The sequence below is a fragment of the Prionailurus viverrinus genome, chromosome F2 (genome assembly GCF_022837055.1).
Source record: "Prionailurus viverrinus isolate Anna chromosome F2, UM_Priviv_1.0, whole genome shotgun sequence".
NCBI classification, from domain to species: Eukaryota; Metazoa; Chordata; class Mammalia; order Carnivora; family Felidae; genus Prionailurus; species Prionailurus viverrinus.
The window spans coordinates 29,206,651-29,234,483 of NC_062578.1; the positions used below are offsets into that span (position 1 = coordinate 29,206,651).

The 27,833-nt window shown below is 37.9% G+C and overlaps 1 protein-coding gene and 1 long non-coding RNA gene across 6 annotated transcripts in view; one reads left to right on the plus strand and one right to left on the minus strand.

The window, feature by feature from the left end:
• LOC125156508 (uncharacterized) overlaps window positions 1-13,372 on the minus strand; it is a 170,287-nt gene extending 156,915 nt beyond the window's left edge. For 2 of the 4 annotated variants that reach the window (XR_007148635.1, XR_007148633.1), the window contains exons 1-4: window positions 12,171-12,453; window positions 10,124-10,234; window positions 9,360-9,505; window positions 294-556 (exon numbers count right to left, since the gene is read on the minus strand). This is a non-coding gene — a long non-coding RNA (uncharacterized LOC125156508). Of the gene's footprint in view, window positions 1-293; window positions 557-9,359; window positions 9,506-10,123; window positions 10,235-12,170; window positions 12,454-12,912; window positions 13,179-13,225 lie in introns of those variants that run through there. The other 2 variants (XR_007148636.1, XR_007148634.1) reach the window with 2 other exon arrangements.
• The window catches only part of ZBTB10 (zinc finger and BTB domain containing 10), a 36,753-nt gene continuing 21,421 nt past the window's right edge, over window positions 12,502-27,833 (plus strand). The window contains exons 1-2 of one of the 2 annotated variants that reach the window (XM_047842610.1): window positions 12,502-12,597; window positions 23,220-24,105. In XM_047842610.1, the coding sequence (XP_047698566.1) occupies window positions 12,502-12,597; window positions 23,220-24,105 (982 nt within the window). Of the gene's footprint in view, window positions 12,598-13,436; window positions 14,508-23,219; window positions 24,106-27,833 lie in introns of those variants that run through there. The other variant, XM_047842609.1, reaches the window with a different exon arrangement.

A 27,833-nucleotide genomic window follows, 5' to 3' on the forward strand; every position in this document is an offset into this window, starting at 1 on the left:
TTGATCATTTGTGTCTCTTGAGCAAACCTGAAAATCCTGAAATATTTAAGAGTCAACAACAGAATCCCACGGTTGTTAGGTCAGGTTACTTAAACAGAAGAAAAAAGTAGGCTGGACCTGAATTGTACTTGTTCAGTGAGCCTAATTGTTCCACTGACCAGTGAGGCATAACTTTGCACAGTACAACACTGACTGTGACTGGCCTAGGGGAATGTATCTCAGAGCAGTCAAAAAAATTTATCAAGCCAAAATTAATTAATTGATTCTCACTTCACCGAAAGAAAACAACTTACCTCACTCACGTTCACTGTCTTTGTTCATGCAGAAGACTCTGCTGAGCCATTGTAAGTAGTGCAACTACTTTGAGCAGTTTATCCAAAAGTGCTTCTGAGTTTTTCCTTCTCCACCTACACTGTCTGGTCAACTCCTTTTGAGAACAGAGGTATAGTGGCATAGCCATTCTTTATGGGTCTTGTTGCAAGAGTAATATATCAAAGTTCAAGATGAATTTTATGTTGGTTGATCACGAATGTTCGGAAGAGCTTCACCTTCATTTCTGGAAGTTGTGTTAAGGATTTTTAAATTATCATTACCATCTTTTATGAAGTTATTGTCATCATGACTACTGAATTCTTACTACATGTAGGAGGCTGATAGATACGTAATCTTCAGGTTACTACAGAGAAAGTCTTCAGAATTCCCACTAGCTTTTCAAGCAGGACTTGAAGAAGTAGAAATAATTTGTTGATCTCAGTAGTATTTTCTCAGATCTGCAACTCAGGTTTGGGCATTCCCAAACTGGGCTTGTTCACTATATTTTAAATACATTAGAGTTTGGATACTATCTCAAACCAACTCAGAATAGACTGCCAATTATTTTTCAATAGAACATTTATCTGGAAGGAGAAATTAGCTTGTTTACTAAGAGAATTTCTTCCTAGTGAATGAATCTACATAGGAGGCCAAATTAAAGATCAGACTGTTGGATGAGCCTGTAATTAGGAATTAGATGGTATTAAGAAGTATCCGATTTAGTCATTTCCTTGCTTAAAAAATCTTTCAGTCTTGCCATTGCTTCAGGAGAAAAAACAAATTTTGTATTGGTCTCTCCCCCTTCTTTCTTTTCAAATCTCACCTCAAGCATTTCTACAGTCCAAACACACTTGAACTGCTTAAAATGTTCTTAACTTCTAGGATAATTTTCCTTATATTTTGGTAAAATTCATGCTTTCATCTATATTCCCTAGCAATTCAATTTTTAAAACCAGCAATAATCATTCTATCCTCCATGTTTCCACAGCAATTTGTACATATCTCTATCAACACTTAACCATTATAATTATTAATTGTACATGTTCCTCTCCTTCATTGAAATGGGAGTTGCTTGGGGGTTGGGACAATCTTATTTACCTATTAAATCCTGGTGTTTGGTACACAGGAGAAATTCAAAACATGTCTTTAAAATGCTTGTTGGTTACGTTCACTAAACTAGGTAGTAAAATGAATATCTCCATTCCTCAGTAAGTCCAGAATATTCTGTTTTATAAAATAAACATTCCTATTTACATTCTACTAGACTGGTGTTTCTCTCAGGATTTTGAATCTTGTGAGTTAATAAAAATAACTTTTTAAAAACATTTTAGGAAGCAATGAAGCAAAAAACATTAAAAATAAAGCCACCATTTGTTAACATCATAATTTTAAAATATATCTTAACTCTAAACCATGAGAAAGGATATAATTTAAAATAATAGCCTTTTAAATTGAACAAATTTAACTTTATGAAAAATTTTCTAGGTTATTATTTTTTTTTTCTTTCCCAACTGGTGAAAATTAGCATTTGGGACACACTGAACTAGATCAGTGTCCCCCCCAAAATAATTTTAAAATACTAGGTACCCTTTCATACATTTCTAAGATAGCACTTGAGATATTTTCATTGTAAATTCAAATTATTGTAATGAATGTCATTTCTGGCATGTGATAGATATTGACACTACAAAATAAAATATCTTCTTAGAAAAATCCATTCAAGGGTAACTGGGTGGCTCAGTTGGTTAAGCATCTGACTTTTCATCTCAGCTCAGGTCCTGAGATCAAGCTGCTCATTGGGCTCTGAGCTGGATGTGAAGCCTACTTAAAAAAAAGAAAGGAAGGAAGGAAGGGAGGAAATCCATTCAATGGAATCTATATACTACAACTGATACCCATCATTATTCATTTAAAAATATATGAACAAACTGATGGAAAATTTACATTATTCCTTTACTTCCATTTTATTTCCACACAGTTTTATGACACTTATATTCAGAAGTCCATTATCAATTAAAACTTAATTTCAAAATTTCTATAACCGTAAATGTATAAAATATCCTGAAATGAGTTACCTTTATAATTACTAGTGCACATTTGGTCAAAGCAACATAAATATATTGATATTAAACATGACATAAACATTTACTGAAAATACATTTCTTAATTAGCTGAGTTTCTTCAACTAATTAATGTGGTAAGAATTTGTTTGCTACATGAGAAATAGTTTGTCATACATTTTATTCCCTTTTTTCTTCTTTTTAAGATGTTCTGAGAATATTTGTTCACAAAAAATTATGGATGAGGGAAATAGAAGGGGTTTGTTTTAACTATGTCACAAATTCTTTAAACTCCTTGAAGTTACATGCAAAAAACCCTTAGTGATCTATTGTTGAAAACTATTTTTAATGATTAGCTGACACTTTAGTTACGTCCGTCTTCATTTTTGTCTAAAGGAAAAGCTGAAAAACATTTGTACAAGGATAGCTACCAAGTAATTAGGGACATTTTACTTTCTGTGTCTGGTGTCCCTTTTCCATCCTGGGGCAATATAACACAGTTAATATTAGGGATGGGTAAAATGTGTTCGCTTTTTTTTTGTTTTCTGTTTTTGGGGGGTTTGTTTTTTGTTTGGTTTGGTTTGGTTTGGTTTGGTTTGGTTTGGTTTGGTGAAGGGGGAGAAAGGTTTGTGCAAGGTGGAGGTAGGACCAGAAAACCAATGGGGGGCGGGCTCTCTAGCGGCTCAGTTTTAGAAAAACAGTGCATATGGAAATTTAAAGGCTGACAGCTAATTCTCTTAAAAACAAAACAAAACAAAACTACATGCTGGTTACATAGTTCTTAGAAATTCCTTGGAAACCTCCAGAGCTGAGCATACTCCAGTTTGAAGAGCACTGGAATATACCTGAAAGTATATTAATTCTATTAGCTTTAGTTTCAAAGTGTGGTATTTTCTGACCTTGACACTACCTCCAAATTCTGGGGGAAGGAACTTATTTGCAATTTTTAAGCCCTCTGTGAAATCATTATGTGAAGTTGTGTAGAAAGTCCTTCTTTAGGGGCGCTTGGGTGGCTCAGTCAGTTAAGTGTCTGACTTTTGCTCAGGTCGTGATCTCACGGTTGGTGAGTTCGAGTCCCGAAGTCAGGCTCTGTACTGACAGCTCAGGGCCTGCAGCCTTCTTCGGATTCTGTACCTCTTTTTTTTTTTTAATGTTTATTTATTTATTTTGAGAGAAAGAGAGAGAGTTCACCAGAGCAGGGGCAGGGGAGAGGGAGAGAGAGAATCCCAAGCAGGCTCTGAGCTGTCAGCACATGGCTGTGACATGTGCTCTCACATGAAATTGACATGGCTCTCAATTTCATGAACCATGAGATCCTGACCTGAGCTGAAATCCAGAGTTGGACACAACCAACTGAGCCACCCAGGAGCCCCAGCACTGTACTTTTAGGACCTTGGCATCTTTCTCTCTTCCATGTTTTCTCACCTGGTCCTTCTGAAGGGAACCAGTTTGTATTTGTAAACTTATGAAAGAAGTGGATTAGTGTGAAATCTGTGGCTACTGATCAGAGCCTAATTAATCAACCTATCAGGGAAATGAATTTGTGAACCAGACAGTTATCTGTACACTAAATATTTGAGATAGACCTCCTACAAAAATTGATAATGTTTATGTGGTTTTAATAATTCAGTGTTCAATAAAAATAAATATTAAGCCTCTGCTCCTACTTTATTGTTCTCATTCTTTACAGTCAATATAAAAATTCATATTGTAAACATGATCTATTTTTGTACAAGTCATACATACAAAGAAGGCCTTTTACTTTTTACTTCATCTGAGTACAGTGAACTGTTATTTGTGATCAATTAAAAGACAAATAAACTGCAATGACAAAATGGTTAGCTATCATTAAATTCTGAATTTCAAATATTTTTTTACATAGTACTCACCTAGGGACACCTGGGTGACTCAGTCAGCTGAGCCTTGGTTCAGCTTGGGTCATGATCTCATGGTTCATGGGTTCAAGCCCTGTGTCAGGCCCTGTGCTGGCAGCACAAAGCCTGCTTGGAATTCTCTCTCTCTCTCTCTCTCTCTCTCTGTCCCTTCCCTGCTCACACTCTCTCAAAATAAATATTTTTAAAAAATTAAAAAAAATAAATGATACTACCTAATTTTTTAAATAAATAAATAAATAAATAATAAATTTTTAAGTACACTCCATGCCCAACATGGGGCTTGAACTCACAACCCTGAGATCAAGAGTCATCTGTTCTACCGACTGAGCCAGCCAGGCACCCCTGAATTTTCAAATATTTTTAATTAAAAGCAAAACTTCACAGATAAAACATTTCATTTATTTATATTTTTAAAGACCTAGTAGTTTAGTTCTTAAAAACTTCAAAACAATCTTCCTACAACTGTACACTTTATAAAAATGCCTTACACTGTATAGCAGGTACGTATTATCAACACTTAACACCTATTGTATTTCTGTTCTAGTAGTTCATTTTGATCTATGTTTTAGTCTTTTGTTGAAAGTTCAAGGTTGTGCATACTTAATATTTGCAAATTTGCACATTCATATATGATTCATTCAACAAATCCTTACTAATTATCTGCGATGTCATAGTCACTGTTTCTACACACTATTGAGTCAAGCCAGAAAGAGTCCTTGACCTCATGGAGTTTTCGGTTTATTGGGGGAACATGCAAGAATCAAATAATTACACATGTTTAAAAACTACAATTATGACAAGTGCTGTGAATGAGAGTTAAAAAAAATACAAGAAGAATCTTCAATAGCATATATGAATGTTGGGTGTGTGTGGGGGGGGGGGGGGGATGGTTAGGGAAAGTTGCCCTGAGGAAGTGATATAAGGATGAATGTGGGTTAATTAGGAGAAAGGAGGGAAAAGCATTACTGACCTAGAACAACAGCTTCTACAAAGGCCAGACAGGTATCAAAGCAAACATGAAGGACAGAAAAAGGCTACCTTCTAGAGAGAGGAGAGTGTTAGAGGCAAGGGGAGCTAGGCATGAGATGAGGCTAGAGTAGGAAAGGCAGCCAGATCTTGCTGGACTCTACAGGCATTTAGAAAGTGTTTTTACATGTAGACAAACAGAAAATAATTGAAACCTTTGTAGGGTTTTAAGCGTGATTGTGGGTGGGGTGATAGGATAAGATTTGCATTCTGAAAAGATTACTGGCTTCACAGTAGGAATGGATTAGAGGGCAGGGCAAGAATGTATGGTTTACTGAGATAGACTCTTCTCTGAACATTTGCATATAAACTTCAGACTTTGAAAAATCAGGTTTTAAAGGGATTGGGATTTTCTAAGAAAAGAAACACTTTTTTTTAGCTTTTAAATATTTTGTGTTTATTTTTTAGGAGCAAAGCAAAATGGGTTCACAGTGAGTATAGAAAAAGAAAAATGAACAGTACACCTTCCCAGAAGTCCTGGGAAAAAGTTTGTCAATAATTATTGATGTTAAATTTTTCTCCCCAAATGAAAATAGCTTTATTGATTTTGTTTATTATACACCCAATATGTTATATTTTCACTATAAAGCAGTACAGAAAATGTGTTAAGAAAGTTTTTTAGAAACTGAAGTTCAACTACTGACTGAGATAAGTATTGTCCCCATTCTGGTGAATCTTTTAAAACTACTCTCCATGCTAGTATTCACATATGAACTTATATATACATTTTAGGGACCACGGCTATCAATAAATATTAATAGGAGAAATTAATTATTCCCATTATATGTGTTAATATATTGCTTTCTTCACTCAACAATAAGCCTTGGACTTATAAAATGCCATATGAACCTTTTTAATGGCTAGTGAATAATTCATGGTAAGTGTGTGCCATAATGTATGTAAACAACCCCACAGGATGGAAGCTCAAGTTTTTTAGGTTTATAAACAGTGCTACAGTGAATATCCTTGCACAGACATCTTAATAAACCTGTCTAGGATAAATTTCTAGAAAGGAAGTTGCTGGGTAAAAAGATACATATATTTTTTTTGTTTTGATACATATAGCCAGCCTAATGTTAAGCTATTCCTATTTACATTTCTAATTATATTTCTTTTGCTATACTTCTAATGGATTAAAAAATTACTTATTCACTGGTGTTTTTTATGCACACTCCTCTGATTACTGGCCAAGTCTGCACATCTTCCCATACATTTATTACTTACTTGTATTTCTTACATAGTTTAAAAAAAATTTTTTTTAATGTTTATTTTTTTTTAATTTGTTTTTTCAACGTTTATTTATTTTTGGGACAGAGAGAGACAGAGCATGAACGGGGGAGGGGCAGAGAGAGAGGGAGACACAGAATCGGAAACAGGCTCCAGGCTCTGAGCCATCATCAGCCCAGAGCCCGATGCGGGGCTCGAACTCCCGGACCGCGAGATCGTGACCTGGCTGAAGTCAGACGCTTAACCGACTGTGCCACCCAGGCCCCCCTTTAATGTTTATTTTTGAGAGAGACAAGCAGAGTGTGAGTGGCGGAAGGGGAGAGAGAGAGAGAAAGAGACAGAGAGACACACGAAGAATCGGAAGCAGGCTCCAGGCTCCCCAGATCCTGACATAGGGCTCAAAGCCATGAACCAAGATCATGACCTGAGCCAAAGTCAGACACTTAACCAACTGAGCCACACAGGCACCCTTCTTCTTATATAGATTTCTATGTCCTTTGCACATTTTTTTCTTTTACTAGATATGTGTTTGTTTTATTGATTTATAAGAGCCCTTTGCTTATTAGTGGTATTAAGCCTTTGTCTGCCATATACACCCCAGATTTCTTTTTCCTAGTTCACTTAAAAAAATCTTTGTTATTAAAAAAAAAGTTTTAAAATTTATATAGTTAGTTCTGTCAGCCTTTTTCTTTAAAATTTTTTTTTAACATTTATTTATTTTTGAGAGACAGAGTGAGACAGAGCATGAACAGGGGAGGGGCAGGACCCAGAATCCGAAGCAGGCTCCAGGCTCTGAGCTGTCAGCACAACACCCAACATGGGGCTTGAACCCAAGATCATGACCTGAGCCAAAGTCTGATGCTTAACAGGCTAAGCCACCCAGGTGCCCCAGTCAGCCTTTTTCTTTAAGGCTCTTGCTTTTGTGTTCTACTTAGAACTAGGTCTTTCACTGTCCAATATTATAAAAATACATCCCTAATTGTATTTTCTTTTGGTACTTTTTACATTTTCATGAGCATTAAGGGAGGACAAATGATACTGACTTTATTAAAATTTTTCCTTTTATGAGAAATTCCTCTTTTAGGATTTATCTTAAAGAAATAATAGACACAAAGTTTTAGTTTCAAGGATATTCACTAAAGAATTATTTATAATGACCAAAAAACTGTAAGCAATGATAAGTTCAACACCAGAAGACTGATTACATCAATTATGGTATATCCATAGCCATTAAAATGACACTAAAAATATTTAATCATATTAAAACATATTAATAAACATAAGCACAAATATGCTAAGATGTAATACATAAACACCAAAAAACAATTTTAGCTAGGCACATTAGAGTAAGATTGTATTTACACGACAGTGGTTAGTTTTGGTACCGGAAATAATGAGTGATCTTTTCTCTTATTTTTTTCTGCCATGAGCATGTATAAAGTATGAAAAAAGTTTAAAATTTAGTGTACCCTGTGATTACACAGTGTATAGTGGTGTTTTCGTAGCTACGGGTGCCTTAGACTAGAGATTGTCTTCAACCTTACAAATATAACTTTTGCTTCACCCAATAACCTTGAGCAAGTTGGTTAACCCTTTTGTACTTGAGTTTCCTCATCTTTTAAATAAGGATAATAATACCTATCTTGATTTCATTCAAAAGGAAGGTGTGTAGGGGCGCCTGGGTGGCTCAGTCGGTTAAGCGTCTGACTTTGGCTCAGGTCATGATCTCATGGTCTGTGAGTTTGAGCTCCCCCCACCCTTCAGGCTGTGTGCCGACAGCTCAGAGCCTGGAGCCTGTTTCAGATTCTGTATCTCCCTCTCTCTCTGACCCTCCCCCTGTTCATGCTCTGTCTGTCTCAAAAATAAATAAAAAAAACAAAAACAAAAAAAAACCAAAAGGAAGGTGTGTAAACTGTTCATAATTCACTGTAAGCTATATAGAAAATATGATTTACATTCAACTACATAAACATCATTGCTTTTTTGGCTTAAACCCCTTTCTTGAGGTGTGACTGACATACAAAAAGCTGTACATATATTTCTTAAAGTTTTTATTTCTTTTTTAAGTTTACTTTTTTTTTTTTTTTTTTTTTTTAGTAATCTCTACACCCAACATGGGGCTCGAACTCATGACCCTGAGATCAAGAGTCCTATGCTTTTTTGACTGAGCCAGCCAGGCCACCCACAGTACTATTGAATGTATACAAATTGGAGATAAATACACACCTGTGAAACCATCACCACAATCTATTCCATAAACATATCCATCACCTTCCAAAGTTTTCTTTTTTTTTTAATTTTCTTTTTTTTTTTTCAACGTTTATTTATTTTGGGGACAGAGAGAGACAGAGCATGAACAGGGGAGGGGCAGAGAGAGAGGGAGACACAGAATCGGAAACAGGCTCCAGGCTCTGAGCCATCATCAGCCCAGAGCCCGACGCCGGGCTCCAACTCCCAGACCGCGAGATCGTGACCTGGCTGAAGTCGGACGCTTAACCGACTGCGCCACTCAGGCGCCTCCTTCCAAAGTTTCCTATTGCCCACTTTATTACTACTTTTTTTGTGATACAGACATTTAAGACCCACCTTCTTAGCAAAATTTTAGGTATACAGTACAGTATTGTTAAATACAGGCACTATGCTATACAGGAGATCTTTAAGACTATTCACCTTATATAACTGAAATGTTGCACCCTTTGACTAATACCTCTCATTTCCCTCTCTCCCCAATCTCTGGCAACAATTACTCTACTTTCTGCTTCTATGAGTTTAACTAAATACCTCATAGAGGTGGTATCATGCAATATTTTTCCTTCTGTGTCTAGCTTATTTCACTTACCATAATGTCCTCCAGTTTCAACCATAGTGTTACAAATGGCAAGATTTCCCTCCTTTTTTAGGACAAAATTATATTCCATTGTATGTATATGATTATTGTTTTTAATGTAAATTCGATGGAAACATTAGTTCAGTATCTTTACTTAGCTAAGGAAAGAAAAAAAGAAGAAACAGAAGAAAAAGTTGTCTACCAAATTAAACTGCAAGGGAAGATAAATTATTCAACAAACATATACTAATCCCCTACTATGTGCCAAGCATGGATAGGGATAGGGAATTATAAAAGTGAGTAACACATAGTTTCCATTCTCAGGTACTTCAATCTGGTAGATGACACATGTCAATCCTACAGACAGAATCTTAGGCTATTGTCCCTAGAACTAAAGAGGCAAAGTGCCCCCACCAAAGCAGTTACTGACTGTCAAGTTTGACTATCAAAGATCAGATGAACCAGGTATAGGATGTCAGCCTCACAGCAGTTATAGTGAGACAGTATCAAGGTTACCTACAGAATTTTACATAGCCTAAAGTGAAATTAGGGGATAAATTGGTTGGGGAATGCCCCATTCTTGAGGGGTTCCCCTGGTAAGTATAAGGGGGAATCCCCTTAAATATGGTAGAACCCCCAACAGTAAATGTAGGGGCTAAGGGGAGAACAGATCCCTACTTGCTAGCAGGAGACTGGAAGGGGTGGGGGAATTCTTAAAAACTCCATTTACAGAACAGGAGATCCCCTTATGTTACTCAAAGTTCCCTCATACATACAGCTGTTTTGAGACGTTTGTGATTACTATCCTCTTGAACTTTGATTTTGATTCCATCTCCCTTAAGGTTTAGAGGAAGACCTTAATATTTCTTTATATATATCAGGAAGACCTGTATAATTATATAGAAAAAACAATAAAAATATAAATACATACACATACATACACCACACACTCACACTATTTGGCTGTTAGGAGTTCAATAGTCCTATAATTTAACTCATTTACTTGTACCATTTTAATCTAAAGTTCATTCCCAATTAATCCATGTTTAAATATAATTCCAGACAGAAGACAAAGTGGATTTTACAAAATATAAGGTAAGATATATGTCTGAGAAAAATACAGTCCTGACACAATTCACACCAGTAGGGATTCAAACATTTTTGGTGGTTCTAGTGCTACCAGAAAACAAAAATAATACTAGCAAAATTCCTATTATGTACTAAACATATAAGATGAAAAGAAGCAAAGATGTTCATTTAACAGTTTGGAATGAAAATAATTTGTAAAGTTGAAATAAAAATTCTTAAACCCACTTTCCCTTACCATTACCTTAATCCTAGATGAGCAATTAACTTTAGTAACTTTTTTTATGGGAGAGGCACTGGTGGTTAAAATACAGTAAATAATGTATTTATTTGCAAAGTGCCTGGAATTGAAAAAATGCATTAAGGACAAAGTACTGTATTGTTATAGCATTCTTCCATATATTACATGGAAGCACATATTATATGTACCCCAACAGGCAGAATCCTATCTTCTCCAAGGTACAGATTAGGTCAATGTCATGAGTCTACTGTCTCAGACTTTCCAATAACTAAAACAAAGCAGGACAAAATGAAGAAAAAAAAAAAAAAACCACCAACAATGCCAATCTGAGGATTTGTATCAGAATTTGAAGCTGTTGATCACTGGTGGGCAGGTGACCATATGGATAGGTGATAATATGATCATTACTGGAAAAATAATTCAAAGCCAAAATCTTTTTGTGGCAGGTTAATGCATCATTCTTTAAATTAAAATTACATTTCATCTAAAAGATAGAACTAATATTTTTTTGTTTCATATACAACACTGTTCATTTATACTGGTACTAAAATTATAGAGAATTTAAGTGGAAGTTGCTTTGAATAACTCTATACAATCAATAGCATATATGAGTCTGGATGTGCATGCATAGGTATAGCCATTGAAAAATATTAATATTAATGGTATTTTATAATATGTCTGGGAAACTGCTTTTTAAAGCTAATCTTGAGAAACATACCATATTCCTTACTCCACATATATATTCAAATTTTTAAATAATTTTCTTATTTGAAAAATAGAAATTTCAAAAGAACAGAATCATCAAACCTGAGGACCTAAAAATTGTAACACATGCTCTCTATTAAACATAAAATTTCCCATTAATATTTAATGCAGATTATTAAGGCCTCTAACCATAGATAATTTGTAACTGTAGAGTTTGTATTTCCAATTTTTTTTCTATGCACATTCTAACATATATTAATGTAAAAAGTGTACCCTGTCATATAAATGTCCTTTTTCCCTTTTTCAAGAGTAATTATCTTGAACATATTTCATATTAGTTTGTGATTAAACTTTCAATATATTTCTTAAAAAAGTTAAAAAGCCTCGCCATAGTTTGAGAACATCTTTTTTTAACCTGAAATAGGTTTGAAAAAAAATAATTTAAAATTTCACATTTTAAAACAATAAAACGTGTCTAAACACTTTAGTATTAGCTAAATTTAGCATACTAAAATTTCAAAAAAAGGAGAAGGGCTCTAAATTGGAAAACCTTCTTCTGAAAAACTCGACCAAGATTATGAGTTTCGTTTCTAGCTCAATCTGTTCTTTTAATCATTCTAAATTCCATACGCAATGTAAACAATTAAAAAATAAGTCTGAAAAATTAATTCTTGTCTTAAGACACACAGTCCTTGGAGTCGCACACAACGTCCGTAGAAGCAGACTCCTCCCCGCTCCTGGGGAAAACCCTGCCTAATATTTATAACGTTATGACATACTGTAATACTCACAAGGTGGTTGTAGAAGTATAAACACGACTGGAGTTATCTGATTGGCTGGTGGTGATGTAACACCCATGTCAATACTTCCCAGTGAACGCACGTGTTCGACCTTTTATTTAAATTTCCATTTCATCACAGCAATAAGACACTCGGGGCGGTGCATTTTCTGTGAAATGATTATTGCCTTGGGCCTGAGGTGGTGCCTCGCACACACAATGCTGCAGACGAGGAGGTGTCGGTGGTTGTAACCTCCTCGCGTGAAAGGCACCGCCTGGTCCAGTCTTTGTGAAGGAACAAAATAAGTTCACTTCCTTGGGTACCGCCACCCACCCCTAGGCAAATGACAAGGCTGGAGCGCAGCTCCCACCGCACAGTTATTTCTAAAGTCCCAGGTGAACTCGTGGCGAGAGAAGGAAAATGTGCGTCCCGGCCGCGGGTAGGTGCGTGTGGGCAGCGGGGAGGCGGCCAGACCCTGACACTCGCCAGCTGTTTGTCCTCCGCGTAGCCCGGCCCCGGCCGCACACGCCCGCCCCCCTCCCCGAGACCCCCAGCCAGCCGCTCGGCCTTTTGTCCCCCGCCCCTCGGCCGACTTCCTTCCCCCCCGGCCGCACCCCCGCCCCCAGGCCGGAGGCGCGGCCCAGCCCCTTTCCCGGTCCCCTGGCGCCCCCACCCCACCCCAGCCCAGCCCCAAGCCCAGCCCCCCTCCCCCAGCCCGGCCCCCACCCTTTCCCCCTCCAGCGGTTACTGCTACCCCGGTGCATTGTGGGCGCACGGTCCGTTGTTCATTTGCCATTCGACCTCCGCCAGGGCCTGGTCGGACGGAAACGCTCCGCCGGCTTTATTGTCGGTTCGTTATGTGGCGGAGCCTAGCAGTTTAACGTGCCTCTCGCCCTCAGCGCCTGGGAAGCCGGCGGCGGCGTCGGACTCCTCGGCGCACCGGAGGAAGGATATCTGTTTGGAGGGTCGGTGTGTGCGCGCGGCTTTAAAGAGGGGGCAGCGGAGGGTCTCCCCGCACTCCGCCTCTCAACTTCGAAGGCCCCACGCGCCCCCGGCTCGCTGCTCACCTCTCCGCCGCCCGCCCCCTTCTCCGCGCGGGACGCTGCCCGGAGCACAGCGGGGCGGGGGTGGAGGACGAGGAGGCGGCCGGAGGCGGCGGCCCGGCGGGCGGTGGTGGACGCGTGAGGCAGCCCCGGGAGCGAGCGCGAGCCGGGCGGCCGGGCGGGAGGGCGAGGCCGAGCCCCGCGAGACCGGAACGCCGGGGGTGGGGGCGGGGGCGAAGCCGAGGGGGAGCGGCGGGGAACGCGCGGGACGCGGCCCGAGGCCGGGCGCGAGCCGGGGCACCGGGCGGCGGCGGCGGCGCGCGCCATGTCGTTCAGTGAAATGAACCGCAGGACGCTGGCGTTCCGAGGAGGCGGGTTGGTCACCGCCAGCGGCGGCAGCGGCGGCGGCGGCAGTTCCACGAACAATAACGCTGGCGGGGAGGCCTCGGCTTGGCCTCAGCAGCCCCAGCCAAGACAACCCCAGCCGCTAGCGCCTCAGCAGCTCAATGGGCGGGGGGCCGACGAGGAAGTGGAATTGGAGGGCCTGGAGCCCCAAGACCTGGAGGCCTCCGCTGGGGCGGCCGCCGCCGCCGAGGAAACCAAGGAGTTGCTGCTCCCCCAAGACGCGGGCGGCCCCACCTCGCTGGGCGGCGGTGGCGCGGGGGGCCCCCTGCTAGCGGAAAGGAACCGTCGGACTCTGGCCTTCCGAGGAGGCGGCGGCGGCGGGGGTCTCGGCAACAATGGCAGTAGCCGCGGCCGCCCCGAGACCTCGGCGTGGCCCCTGAGGCATTTCAATGGGCGAGGGCCAGCGGCTGTGGATCTGGAGCTGGACGCGCTGGAGGGGAAGGAGTTGATGCAGGACGGCGCGTCCCTGAGCGACAGCACCGAGGACGAGGAGGAGGGGGCGAGCCTGGGCGACGGCAGCGGGGCGGAAGGCGGCAGCTGCAGCAGCAGCAGGCGGTCGGGCGGAGATGGCGGGGACGAAGTGGAGGGCAGCGGTGTGGGAGCTGGCGAAGGAGAGACTGTCCAGCACTTCCCGCTCGCGCGGCCCAAGTCCCTAATGCAGAAGCTACAGTGCTCCTTCCAGACCTCTTGGCTCAAAGATTTTCCCTGGCTGCGGTATTCCAAGGATACTGGCCTTATGTCTTGCGGCTGGTGCCAAAAGACCCCTGAGGACGGGGGAAGCGGGGACCTTCCTCAAGTGGGGCACGATGAGCTTTCGCGAGGGACCCGAAACTACAAGAAAACCCTTCTTCTGAGACATCACGTCTCTACCGAGCACAAACTCCACGAAGCCAACGCCCAGGTACAGTATATCCTCCTACTTTTTAAGGTCTTTAAAGGAAAGATTTATCAGCTAAAAAAAAAAAAAAAAACAAAACACTTTCCTGGGTGAAGGCATCATTCCAGTTGTGGCAATGAAGGGAGCTCGTGCGTGGGGGTTTAGAAAGCCTGGGAACAAGTTTTCAAAAGTTATCTCTGTTGGGGGTTGGGGGGAAGGAATGACAATTTTCTAATCGTAGCGCTGAATTTTTTTGATGACTCCTTTGTCCATGGGATTGAATTTTTTAAAAGTTTAATAAAGTGAGTTTGAAAGTTTTAACCCCAAAAAGTTGATTTCGCGGTCAAAAATTTTATTAGCTGTGATTTTAGAAAAGCTGCCTTATGTTTCAGTCTTTCAGCATGCTGGTGGAAGTCAAATCTGGCAACTCTTTGAAGAATGAATTAAACAATTTCCTTAACCTTTGATGCTAATCCTTTCAGGAAAACGTTCAGCTGAGAAAGTTCTTTATATCAGGTCAGGATAATGTGAATTATGAGAGCAGTATGTAAATGTAGAGCAAGCTATTTGGGTAACACTCCCCATGAATAATTTTACTAAATTCATCTCTGTTGAACTTTCTTACCAAAGGCATGCTTTTGGTAAATTACTGTAGTTTTTCCTTGTTTCCTCCTACCCAGATTTTTGTGCTGAGATTTTCTCTAATCCTCCCTTTTAAAAACCCTCTTGTAAATGCAGTTCATTTTACACTTAGCATATTAGAGATGTTTCACGTGAGGTTATTTCTATCAGGTAGTATGTTGGTAGAGACTTTATTTACTAAACTGCTTGAAAACATAAGTCCTTAGTTACAAAACATAAGCTGTACCTTAGTTATTTCTTGTTTTAATATTTCCAGTCTAAAGATAGTAGTCTTAACATTTTGGTAATCCCTTTTCAAGCCAAATAGATGTTGAGCACTTCTCGTTTAAGAGTTTTTGGGCAACCAATGTGGTGGATGGAATTCATTTTTTTGTATTGGTAGCCATTCATTGATTTTAGAAAGTCAGCTTTTAGATACTAGTCTCTGTGTGTGTATTGGAGTGATCTTACTGTTCACAACACTGGAGTTAATTAGGTGCTATCCAATAACCCCCCATAGCACAGCAGTTTCTCAGAAGTTAACTTTAAAGCATAGGGTTATTTTTCCCAGTGGAGAATGGCAATAGTCTTCGTACAAATTTTAGTTGCCTAAGCCCTAGAAGGAAGGTCACTTAAAGATATATGACCCCAAAAGGTTAAGTAAATTGTCCTAAGTCTTAGAGTCCTCGATGACAACTGGGACTAGGGCCTATAAAGAATGTTGTAATGGAAAAAGAATGGGTTTTAGAGCAAATCTGGGTTCAGATCTCAGCTTTCTACAATTACTAGCTTTATGAGCTTGGGCAATGGAGTGAAATATAACTAGCATTTCCTTGTGTAATGTATGCCGAACACACATCACCTTACTCTGCAAAGTCATATTATTTTATAGAAGTGGAAGTAGAAGCTTTAAAGAGTTAAGTAATATATTAAGTTATTTTGTAAGATGATGGAGGAGGGGGACTTGTGAAAATGAAAGCATATTTTTCTAAATAATCATAGGTTGGTTATTCAGAAAACTACAAAAAGACAATGAGAAGGAATATACATATTCTTAATATACATGTGGACCCAGTTACTTTTCTTGTCAGCATAGTCTGTCCCTCTAGGCAAATCTGAATGGGAATGCAAAATATAATTAGCTGCTTAGTGAACCTGAAATCAGAGGAAGGGGAATTAGAATTAGTTGGATAACCTTATGATAGACTTAGTATGGTGTAACCTTCTCCCCTAGGCATTATCTGGATCAGGGGATTCATTCCCTAGGTAAAATCTTCTGAATTTGATCTCTGATTTACCCTTCCTTTTCCCTTTGCCCCCTCAAAAATTTTTATAGATATAAGATACCATTTTTCTCTTAGGACATACTTTCATTAGGCTGAGGATAATACAGTTTAGTAAGTATGTCCTGTGTGTCTAAGGGTGTATATACATATATTGGTTCCCTTGACTGAGTTTCAGATGTTTCCCCTCTGAATTGATCCTGATTTTTTTTGTTTTCATTCTGACGTTAGTTTGTGGGTGTTAACCTTGCTGTTTACCCCAGATACCACCAACATATCTGTCTTGTTAATATGAGTGACCTGTTCAAGAATTGAGTTATTCCTATGGACAGAATTCGGGGTTTTTGGTTGTTTTTTTTTTTTTTTCTTATCCTGTAGCCTTTGATTACCTGTAGGAGGCAGTATAACACAATCTGTAAGAGCATTCTTGGGCTTAAGGTTAAGGGGACCTGAATCCTAATCCTCTACTTTCTTGGCAGGCAAAGGAGTTAACTTCTAATTTCCTTGTGTGTGAAAAGTATATATGCCAGCACATAATCACTTAGTAAATGCTAGTCATTATTATCATTGTGTATATTTATCATAGATAATCGTAAGGGTGTGTGTGTGTGTGGCCTGGTACCTCATGTGTCTTCAGTGTTACCAATTTTGACAGTTTGGAAAGCACTTTATCTTGTGGAATCAATCTTGATTCTAGAGAATAAACCATTTCTCCATTTCATACCTTCAGAGACTTGGTTATCCAGTTCTTTGAACATTCTGAGATTTTCTCACATAGGCAGATTTTTTCACAGCTTCATAAGAATACTTTGCTTTGGCTTTCTCCTGTCTTAAAAATAATGAAATGAGAGTTCTGGAGTTCTTCAGGCAAGAATTGAATTTGAGGCTAAGGGTAGTTCACTCCCTTTATTCCTTTCAACTCCACCCCTCCTTTTTTTCAAATTTTTTAATTTTTTTTTTTTATTTTAAAGAGGGATGTTTTTTGAGAGGAGGTTGGCCAAATTTTAGACTATCACTAAGTGTCACTTTTCTTATGCTTTCTGAAAGTACAATTCATTAATTCTGTAGTGACCAAAGAATTACAGTACGTTCCTAAAAAGTTTGCTATACCGTTAATTGGCTGTTGGTTGTTAAGACTGCTCATGGGAGAGTCAAAATATGCTCTCAGAATCTGTTCTGAGCCTTCTATTTCAGAGAGATACCTGTATTTATAAGGGTGTAAGGGGCAGCATACAGGTTTTTTTGAGTAGTAATTATCTTCTTTGAGGCAAGTTCAATGATTAGCTCATACAGAATTTGACCATTTGGCCCAGAGGACTTTAAAATTGCTTTAGTAACAGTGATTACAACTGTATCTTGGTTCAGATCACTTTCTACCCAATTGTGACATTTTCATAGCCTAAATCACACATTCTGTCAACTCTAAGTTTGCTAAGTCTGAAACATACACTTAAATATATTATAAATTTAGTTAACCTTTCTAGAAAGTAAATAATTTAGATCAGTGATCTGATTGAAATTACTAATAAGAATACGTTGAGGTTAGCAACTAAAGCAAAAGTGACAGTCTACCCAGCCTTCTTTGCATTTGGCAAAAATAAGGCCTAAAGGTTTGTTAACAATTTAGGAAGAAAGTCTGAAAGTTTCCACTAAGAAATCTTAAAGATGAACTTATGGCCCATTAAAGAAGCAGTTTGTATAATATGTAGGTTCTAACATTCATTGTGTTTGGTTTATTGAGCTGGTTCATTTCCCTTGTGTTTGACTTTTTAGTAGTGTCTTTGACTACCTTATAGTGTATCTAGGATTGGCTTCTTTCTCCTTCTCAAATTTACTTATATTAGGTACATCCAAGGCACTGGAGATAAACCTGTAAGTCATTTTCTCTGCCATCAAGGAACTTGTAGTCTAGTAAGAAGAGACAGACACGACAATAAAATGATAGATACCATGTTAGAAGTATGTTCAGATTACAATGGAAACAGTAAAGGAAGGGAGTCATAAATTCTACTTGTGAAGGTTGGGAGAAGCTTGTATAATTGGCTCTTGAACTTCATTGAGTTAAATGAATAGCTGTTGAACAGGGAGGGGAGGGCATTGCAGGCACTGCAATTGGAAGCAGCATTAACAAAATGAAATTGATGTGTCTAAGAAGTGGATAATTTGGTTGCTGACCAGAATGAAAAATCAAGTTTGAATAGGTAATAGACTATGGAGGGTATTTTGTCATGCTAAAATGATTGTATTCTATTCTAACAAATGGGCAACCATTTAGCAGTTAAATTTAGCAGTTTTAAACAGGGGAGGATCATGAAGAAATATGTTGCTGTTCAGAGACACCTGGGTAGTTGTGTTTTTAGAAGAGAGCTGGTAATAAAGCATATCTTTAGTATCTAAAATTGAAGATTTCCACTGCTAACCTATAGAATTAGAATTCCCATTTTGTTCTAAAATTTGGATTTGGAAGTGAAATTGACATTTTCATTCTTTCAGTATAGTGTTGTAGTGGGTTGCTGCGACAAAAGCAGTAAAGATTTTTGTTTTTAATACTTTAATTTTATACTTTGTTTTGCATTGGAAATGCCTTTTTTCTGCTAATCCATTTATTTAAAGGACTAGTTCTGGGTAGGGAAAATAAATACTAATTGTTGATTTTTAACTAATATTTTCTTATGATTGGTGGATTAACTACAGATGAACTCACTGTAAATGAAGGTATCCCCAACTCTTCTAATAAGGCTGTGGAGATGGGTGGTGGTCTTGGATTCTTTGCAAGTTGGTGGCATTATCTAGCTCCCCAAGTTAGAGTGCTGAAGACCAACCCTATGATCCCTACCCCCTCAACCAAATCTAGTTGATTATTCAGGTTCTGCTGATTTTTATCTTCCAGGTATTTTTCCAGGCTGTGACTCATCACCCCTCCCCCCATTAACGTTATCCATCTTAGGTTAGTTAGGGTCCTGGTTTCTTGCAAGTATGTTGCACTATTAAACAGTAGCTTCCCCTGGTCACAGTATCTCTAGTTCTAGTTCCCTGATATTAATCCCCTACTTTGCTATCATAACCATCTCTTATATCTTCTAATCCAATCAGATCACTGCTTCTAAGGCTCTGTAGGTACCTATTACAGTGGTTCTTAATCTGGGGGTGGGCAGGGGACAGATTCCAATCTCTTGGTAACTGATGGAAGCTATTGACATATGCCTCAAAAAATGTTTGTAAGTGTATACTTGTATTTCTTGGGCTTTTTTGGGATCACCTTCAAGTTCTTTCATAAATCTGGTATTGTGAAGATTCTCGTAGACTGTCTTGTTTCTTTTAATGTTTTATTTGCTTAGAATGTTCATCCTCCCATCCCACTCTTTTGTCCTATAAGGCTCTGCTCAAGATCTTTCTTCCAAAAAGCATAAGCATCCCCCCCCCCCCACCAAAAAAACAAAACAAATAAAAAAACCACACTGGACTGTATACACCTCCTCTCTGCCCTCATAACAACTTTGTTACAATCTTCAGTACCTTAAGAGTCTTGCCCACTAGTGATAGTCTTCAAATTGGGAACTATACTTCCTCATTTTTGGTCCCCAGTGTAGAACTTGTGTAAAGTAGGCATTTGTTTAATGCTTATTTAATAATTGAGTGAAGTCAGAATTTTTCAAGCTTTTAGCAGCTTTTTCCTCTGTGAGTAAAGTACTTATATAAGCTTCTTTGGAAGTAGATTTGAAGATACATGTTATGAGGATTTTAACTAAATGGACATCTTTTTATATTTTCTTGATTATAGAAGAGTTAATTCTAAGGTCTCTTACAGATGTAAAATTGTAATTTTACTTTGGGCATTTTCACAAGTAAAAAACTTGAAAGCTTTTCACATTTATAGAATCTTCAGTGTAACAAATTGTCTAACTTTTGAATGTCCGTTTCCTTAAAATATCGTTCAGCCAGTTTAGACTGATGTCTAGGGTAAGTTGTGCTTTCCATTTTTGGGAAAGGGAACAGAAAAGGTTCCCAACATTTGAAAAGACCACTTCTGGAAATACTTAAATCTTTTCATCAGTATATTTTTACATATCACTGAACTTATATTACCATATACTAGGAGTGGACATTTAGAATGTTAAAGAACCAGAGACAGATGCCAAGAGTTCTTAGGAAACTACTTTAAAGATTTTTGTATTTAGTACTAAGATTTTTCTTAATTTATTTAGTTCAGCATATAATACCAGCAATTTACTTTAATGCTATGTGCTTATTGAAGCTCTGTTTTACCCAACTGCCGAAACTACACATATTCTTGACTTGCAAACCCTTCATTGTGAAGAGCATGCTTAATAGGTGCTACAGAAGCAAGACCTAGTGCTCTACTCAGTAGCGGAAATGAAATTGCTGATGTCGCTCATAAAATCAAAGAACATAATTCTTGTAAAACAGTAATGAGAGAAAAAATGGGTGAACAGTTGTGTTTGATTTGTATAGTTTGTGTTAAAATAGTATGGGTAAATATTTTGGTGGGTAGGCTTTTGTCTGAGTTACTGTTAAAAGTTAGGACATTTGGTCTGATAATGCCAGAGGACTTCAGAAATTGGGACTGGTCCAGAAAATCAGAAAATGCAGAACACAGTGACCATAGCCTAAAATGACTGCCACAGTTAGATATAGCTACCTCCTTCTTAAAGAGTTTGAACTGCGAGTTTGAACTGCCAGATGTATAAACTCTAGGTGGGTTCTTGATTTGTAAATGCTAGTTCACTGCTTCCACAAATACTTCATGATGTGCTGCCAAATTTTGATCAGTGCTTAAATTTTTGCTTCTTCCAAGTATTTATATACTGTTAACTACAACATCAGAACTTTGAAACAAATGAGCTTTGCTGGGCAGGTATGGCATGCATCAAAGGAAGATTTTTCGAGTTTGGAAATTTCTGTAGTGAGTCGAAAGCATAACGATATTAGTAAAAAGTCTTATTCAAATAGTCTCATAAGAGGGAGATCAAGTAAGCAGTATGATGCTTTTATAGAAAATTATACCATAGCATTGATTGTAGGTGTTTCTAGTATTGGTTTAGTTCTTTATATATTTATACGTGTTCATTCCCCTCTACCATAACTTTAGTGATGCTAAACATGCTGGTTTATGTACAAGCTCTAAAGGTTGAAACAATGTCTTTTATCTCACCTCCTTCCCTGCACACCTTCAAAAGCAAAAAAATTTGGACTTGAGAATTATTTGTTTTGATTACTTCACACAAACCTTGGCTATTATCTGTTTTTGCTGAAGATTGGGTGTTTGGTAGGGAAAAATAGCTAATTTAGAGCATGAGACTTTTTGGTATGGTAGATCGAGAATGTGAGGGACTAGGCATACAGTATAAGGCATTCTGTATGTGAGACACCGGGACGGTGATAGACTGCCAAGGGTCAGTTGGAAATAAAGGAAAATCTCTACTTGCCATTCTTCCTTCTATATATAGTGATCCTGTATCTCAGATTTGCAAGGTTATCTTGTAAATACTGAAGGGACCTGGAATTCTTATTTTGGTTCTTTTCAGTTGACTTCTCATACTTGAAAACACACAAATTCTTAAGTGGACCATGTGACCTGGTTTAGTTTCAAGAGAATTGGAATTGTATGTATGGCTGTGTTCAGTACTCAAACTTTAACCTAGTATTTTTGTGCTTTAGCCTTACCCATGTGGAGTGGGGTTAATTAAGGAAGTTGTGGGATTGTTTAGGAATCTTACCACCAGTTAGAATATTATTTCCATGAGAATTCTTTTGCAGTCTTAACTGTGTTTCCAATACCCTTCAATATTTTTCCCTAATTCCCCCTTCCTCTCTTCTCTCCAAGCATATCAGTCCTCCCAGCATGTTTACAATCTAGTATGTATCTTTCCATGTTTTTCCCATGCTCATATAATCTTAGATTTGTCTGTGTGTCATTATTTCACAGAAATGGACTAACACTTCAGGTCACAATTTTCAGTTATCTTTTCTACTAGAAATGTCTAAGCACTTTTTTGATTGGAAAAAGTGATTACTTCAGTTATCTAGCGAAGTTATTAAACAGTGTGCTGTGGCTCTAGAGGAAATTACCATAACTTTAGTGATGCTAAACAGAACTCTAATGAGTACTTGTCAGATTGAAAGAAAGAAAATTATAAACTTCTGAGAATTTTGAGTTCAGGAATTTTTGATAAGGTATTTTGAAAGTTGATTGGGAAATTATATAGCTGGATATTCCTGTAGTTGAAACCCATTTTCCTATTAGGGTCTTAACTTTATCTTCTTGAATTAGATTTAATTAACTTCATTGACCTAAACTATTTGGATGTTTGCCAAGACTTAAGATTTACCTTTTTAGTAGTGTTAAATAGGATGAGATGCCCAACATACTGTAACTTGAACATTGTTAGTTCAATTAGGAAGGCTGCTGCATTCCTATCAGAGATAAAGCAAACTAATTTGATTCATATATAGGAAATTTTCTTTTCATAAGAAAGTATTATTATGATTTTAAGTAATTCTTAATCTATATCCTTGGCTTATATATGAAAAAAGTAACATGATTCATGCTATTCCTCAAATGAACTCCTGCTGATCTTCATTCAGATGTGTTTGACTTAGAATAGCAGTGGCTTGCACCAAGCTCTTCACAACTTTACTCTCAGTATTTGGGATCCCTGTGAACACTATGGTCTCAAAATACATCAGGATTACTAGCGTTAATGTGTTTGGTTAGCACTTTTTAAAAAGTTATATTGATGATACATGTTTTCCTTTGGGGTTTTTAAAAGGTAGATAAAATTTAATATTGATGTTTTCCATCCAATTACAGGAGTCAGAAATACCATCAGAGGAGGGGTACTGTGACTTTAATAGTAGGCCAAATGAGAACTCTTATTGCTATCAACTTCTTCGACAACTAAATGAACAAAGAAAGAAAGGTATTCTTTGCGATGTCAGCATCGTGGTGAGCGGAAAAATCTTTAAAGCCCATAAGAACATCCTGGTTGCAGGCAGCCGTTTCTTTAAGACTTTATATTGCTTTTCAAACAAAGAAAGCCCTAACCAAAACAATACTACCCATTTAGATATTGCTGCAGTTCAAGGTTTTTCAGTCATCTTGGACTTCTTGTATTCTGGTAACCTGGTGCTCACAAGCCAAAATGCCATTGAAGTGATGACAGTGGCCAGCTATCTTCAAATGAGTGAAGTTGTTCAAACCTGCCGAAATTTCATTAAAGATGCCTTAAATATAAGCATTAAATCAGAAGCTCCAGAGTCTGTTGTCGTGGACTATAATAATAGAAAACCAGTTAATAGAGATGGTCTATCTTCATCACGGGATCAAAAAATTGCCAGTTTTTGGGCGACACGGAATCTTACCAATTTGGCAAGTAATGTAAAAATTGAAAATGATGGTTGTAACGTCGACGAGGGCCAAATAGAAAACTACCAGATGAATGACAGTAGTTGGGTTCAGGATGGTTCACCTGAATTGGCTGAAAATGAATCTCAAGGTCAAACAAAAGTGTTTATTTGGAATAATATGGGCTCCCAGGGAATTCAAGAGACTGGCAAAACAAGGAGGAAAAACCAAACTACAAAGAGATTTATTTATAATATACCACCTAATGAAACAAATTTAGAAGATTGCTCAGTGATGCAGCCACCTGTTGCCTATCCAGAGGAAGATTTATCATTCATCAAGGAAGAACCAGGTAAATATTTTATATACAAAGGTATCTGGGTTTTCATTCTAATTAATTCTGATTGGATATAATCTTGAAGTATATTTTTAAAGTATTTTTTAAATCATAAAAGTAATCCACAAGTAATACTAAATTTGAGTGTTTATAGTAGAAGGGAGAAAATTACTCAAGCATATAATTCTGCTGTGTCTTTTTTCTCTGAACGTGTGTGTGTGTTTCTCAGTTTGTGTTAATCAGGTGTTTGTTTATATTATTATGTGTAATGTGGACTCAGCTTCATTTATAGTTCTTAGGTGTTTCTGATCTTTATGCTCTGATCACTTTTTTTTGCATCCAGTGCTGGAAAGGATAAAGTCTTTGTAATCTTAGTTAAAATCTTAGTTGTAATATATAATCAGTTTGTCATTTCAGAACATTTTTGAGACCTAGTTAACCTTTTTTATTCCCAATTTGTGGGGGGAGTAAACGTTTGTTTTATAGAATTTTGCAAATGACAGTGGGATTATTCTAATTTGTTTAGGGCTACTGTTCTGTTCTCACCATAAATCTTACAGAAGCTAAATGTTTTAAATTTGCCCCATTGTCCCCTCATTTTCATTCTCATTTGCCTGTTACTAAGAGGACTCAGACCTTTCTCCTCATTATTTAACCTAAATGTATACACATACAACACAATCTTAGCATATCACATTTGTACTATGGATTTGTTTTTTTTAGTGGAGTGGGAGACCATTGTTACTGTGTGTGTAAATAAAAGATTTGAAAATTTTCTTTATCTTTAATTGCCTGTGCCTAACTAACTTAAATATATTTGAAGAAGAGTTCAGTGGATTTGAGGTTTTCCTTTGCAGGCCCTAGACTTGAGGTATATATCTACCACTGTCACATATGATTTGATATTTGTTTTGTTGCTTTCAAAGCTCTTTCAGTGTCTGATTTTACATCATGGTGATAATCTGGGGATGGAGTACTTTCTGTTAAAGAGAATCATTGTTTTTAGATCTCAAAGGGCAAAATGCCATAGTAATCTTATGAAATGAAATGGTTTCTCTGGCTTTTTAGGTTTGGATTTAGTTTTCATTGGTTTTTACATTTACTTTTGTAAAAATCAGCATGCCTGTGTAATAACGATTTACTGCTCTTTTCCCTCCTACTTGTCAACTGTTCAGTAAGAAAAGCCCAGAGGCAGTTTCTTTAAAGTATTAAGGGAAGATAGAATTTCTTAGCGTCACTTTATTTTGGCTTAATTAAAATTTTTTTTTTACAATATTTATTTTTGAGAGAGAGACAGAGCTTGAGGGGAGGAGGGGCAGAGAGAACGGGAGATAACAGAATCCAAAGCAGGCTGCAGGCTCTGAGCTTTCAGCACAGAATCCAATGCTGGGCTCAAACTCATGAACTGTGAGATCATAACCTGAGCCAAAATTGGACATTTAATCAACTGAGCCACCCAGGTGCCCCTTGGCTTAATTTTTAATGTACAAGCCCTTGAAAGCAGTTCTCAAAAATTAGAACTACATTGTCTTTCCGCTGCAGGGATTAATTGTTTAATAGTATGTTGGGAACCCTGTAGTGTTTTTTAAATAAAATACATATATACACAATTTAAGGAATAAGCAGGTTTTGGGGGTAGTAATTGGCAAAACTAATCAGAGCCAAACCCATTCATAGTCCCACATATAATTGGAATGATTCAAAGAAAAGCACTCATACTGAACCACAATGCATTCTTTAAAAAATAACATTACTGGCTATTATTTTGGTAAGCCCCCCCCCAGCTGAGTTTGCATCAATGGAGTAGGCGTATCATAAATTAATTTTTAGTAGTCTAATAATATGTTTTCAGTTTATCTCTTACATCTTAGAAAAGATTATTACATTATGAGTATCACTTTGGTTTTGGACCTTGTTTAACTGACAAATTGGTTTAATCAGTGATGTGCTATATTTCAGTTGTTAAACTTTTTGCAACTTTTCAAGGCCTCTAGATCCAAACTCACTGAATGGCAGGAAATAGGGTCTTATGAGATTATTATGGTTCGGACATAATAAAACGAGCCAGGGGTTGGCAAATTTTTGCTGTAAAGGACCAAAGAGTAAGTATTTTTGGTTTTGCCAGTTATAAGGTCAGTGTCTGATTTACATGATGAAAGCAGCCATAGACAATAAACACAAGTGAACATGGATATGCTTCACTATAAAGCCTTATTGCCAACCCTTGGTATCGAGTAGTGGATCTTAATTTTGGCTGCATATTAACATCACTTGGGAACTTTACAGACCATGATGCTTGGGTCTTTACAGTAGGGATTGAGTTAATTGGTTCTGTGATGTGTCCTGGTTGTTAGAATTTTTATAAGCTGTGTAGGTGATTACACAGTGAGCAAAGGTTGCAATCCACTGACAAAGAGGAAAGAGCCCAAATGGAGTTATGATTTGAAAATGAGCTTGTATTTAACATTTAACTACAGTTTAACCATGATCAAATTAAACTCTTGCCTTTGGTTTCTTTATCTTTAAACTATGGTTCTTATTTCTAGGATTATTAAAATTAAATGACAAAGCACACCTATCCTAGTCATCCTAGGTCCCCTTAAAGTTGAGTCTATTGAGGGGTGCCTGGGTGGCGCAGTCGGTTAAGCGTCCGACTTCAGCCAGGTCACGATCTCGCGGTCCGGGAGTTCGAGCCCCGCATAGGGCTCTGGGCTGATGATGGCTCAGAGCCTGGAGCCTGTTTCCGATTCTGTGTCTCCCTCTCTCTCTGCCCCTCCCCCGTTCATGCTCTGTCTCTCTCTGTCCCAAAAATAAATAAACGTTGAAAACAAAAAAAATTAAAAAAAAAAAAAGTTGAGACTATAGAGATTATTTGAAGTCAGTTTTCCAGTGCAGTGTACTTTCTACTAAATTCTACGAAGGATGGTCTTATTGGCCTCAGCTTGACCTTTTGTTTGAATATTTAGAAAGAATACTCTTTTAAGCAGCCCATTCCAGTGTATGATGACTGTTAGGAAGTTATTTTATATTGAGCCACAATTTGCTTCTTATAAATTTCCTGATTCTTCCATTTTGAGTAGTATAATCTGAGCTTAACCTAATCTCTCCAAATCTACGTGATAACTCTTGAGATATTATAAATAATTTAAGTATTCCCCTGAAGTCCCTTTTTCTTCCAGGCTAAGTGCTATACCACCCACCTTCTGAATTCCAAACCTTTTTACCATCTTTCTTACAATTAACCCCCCCCCCCTTTTTTTATCCAGAAATTGTGGTGTACAGAATTAACTACAACTCTTCAGGCAAATTCTGACCAATATAGAACACGGTGCATCTGTGTTTATCAAGGTTAAGGCCCGTCTCAAGGTCAATCAGCTAGTAAAAATAGAGGCAGGTTTCATGTTAAGGACTATCTCACAATAAAACTTTGCAATTAATGAACTAGTAGACTCAGTCTTTTAAAAAATTGGTCCCTTTTAAAATCTCAAACATTTTTATGAACTGTACCATCATTGGTTATACTTTGACTTCCATTTATTTAGAAATGGTGAAAATGTTTAGTGAAATAGTTTTAAATGAATTTAAAGCTCTATACGTAAATATTGAAAAGTCCTAGTAAATTATATAGTCTACAAGCAATGCTTGACATATTTGGATTTGTGGATCCTTTATAAGAACTATGATTTCCCCCAGATTCTTAAGTCTACAGTTTGTAAACCACAGCTCTAAATATCTTCTTGCCA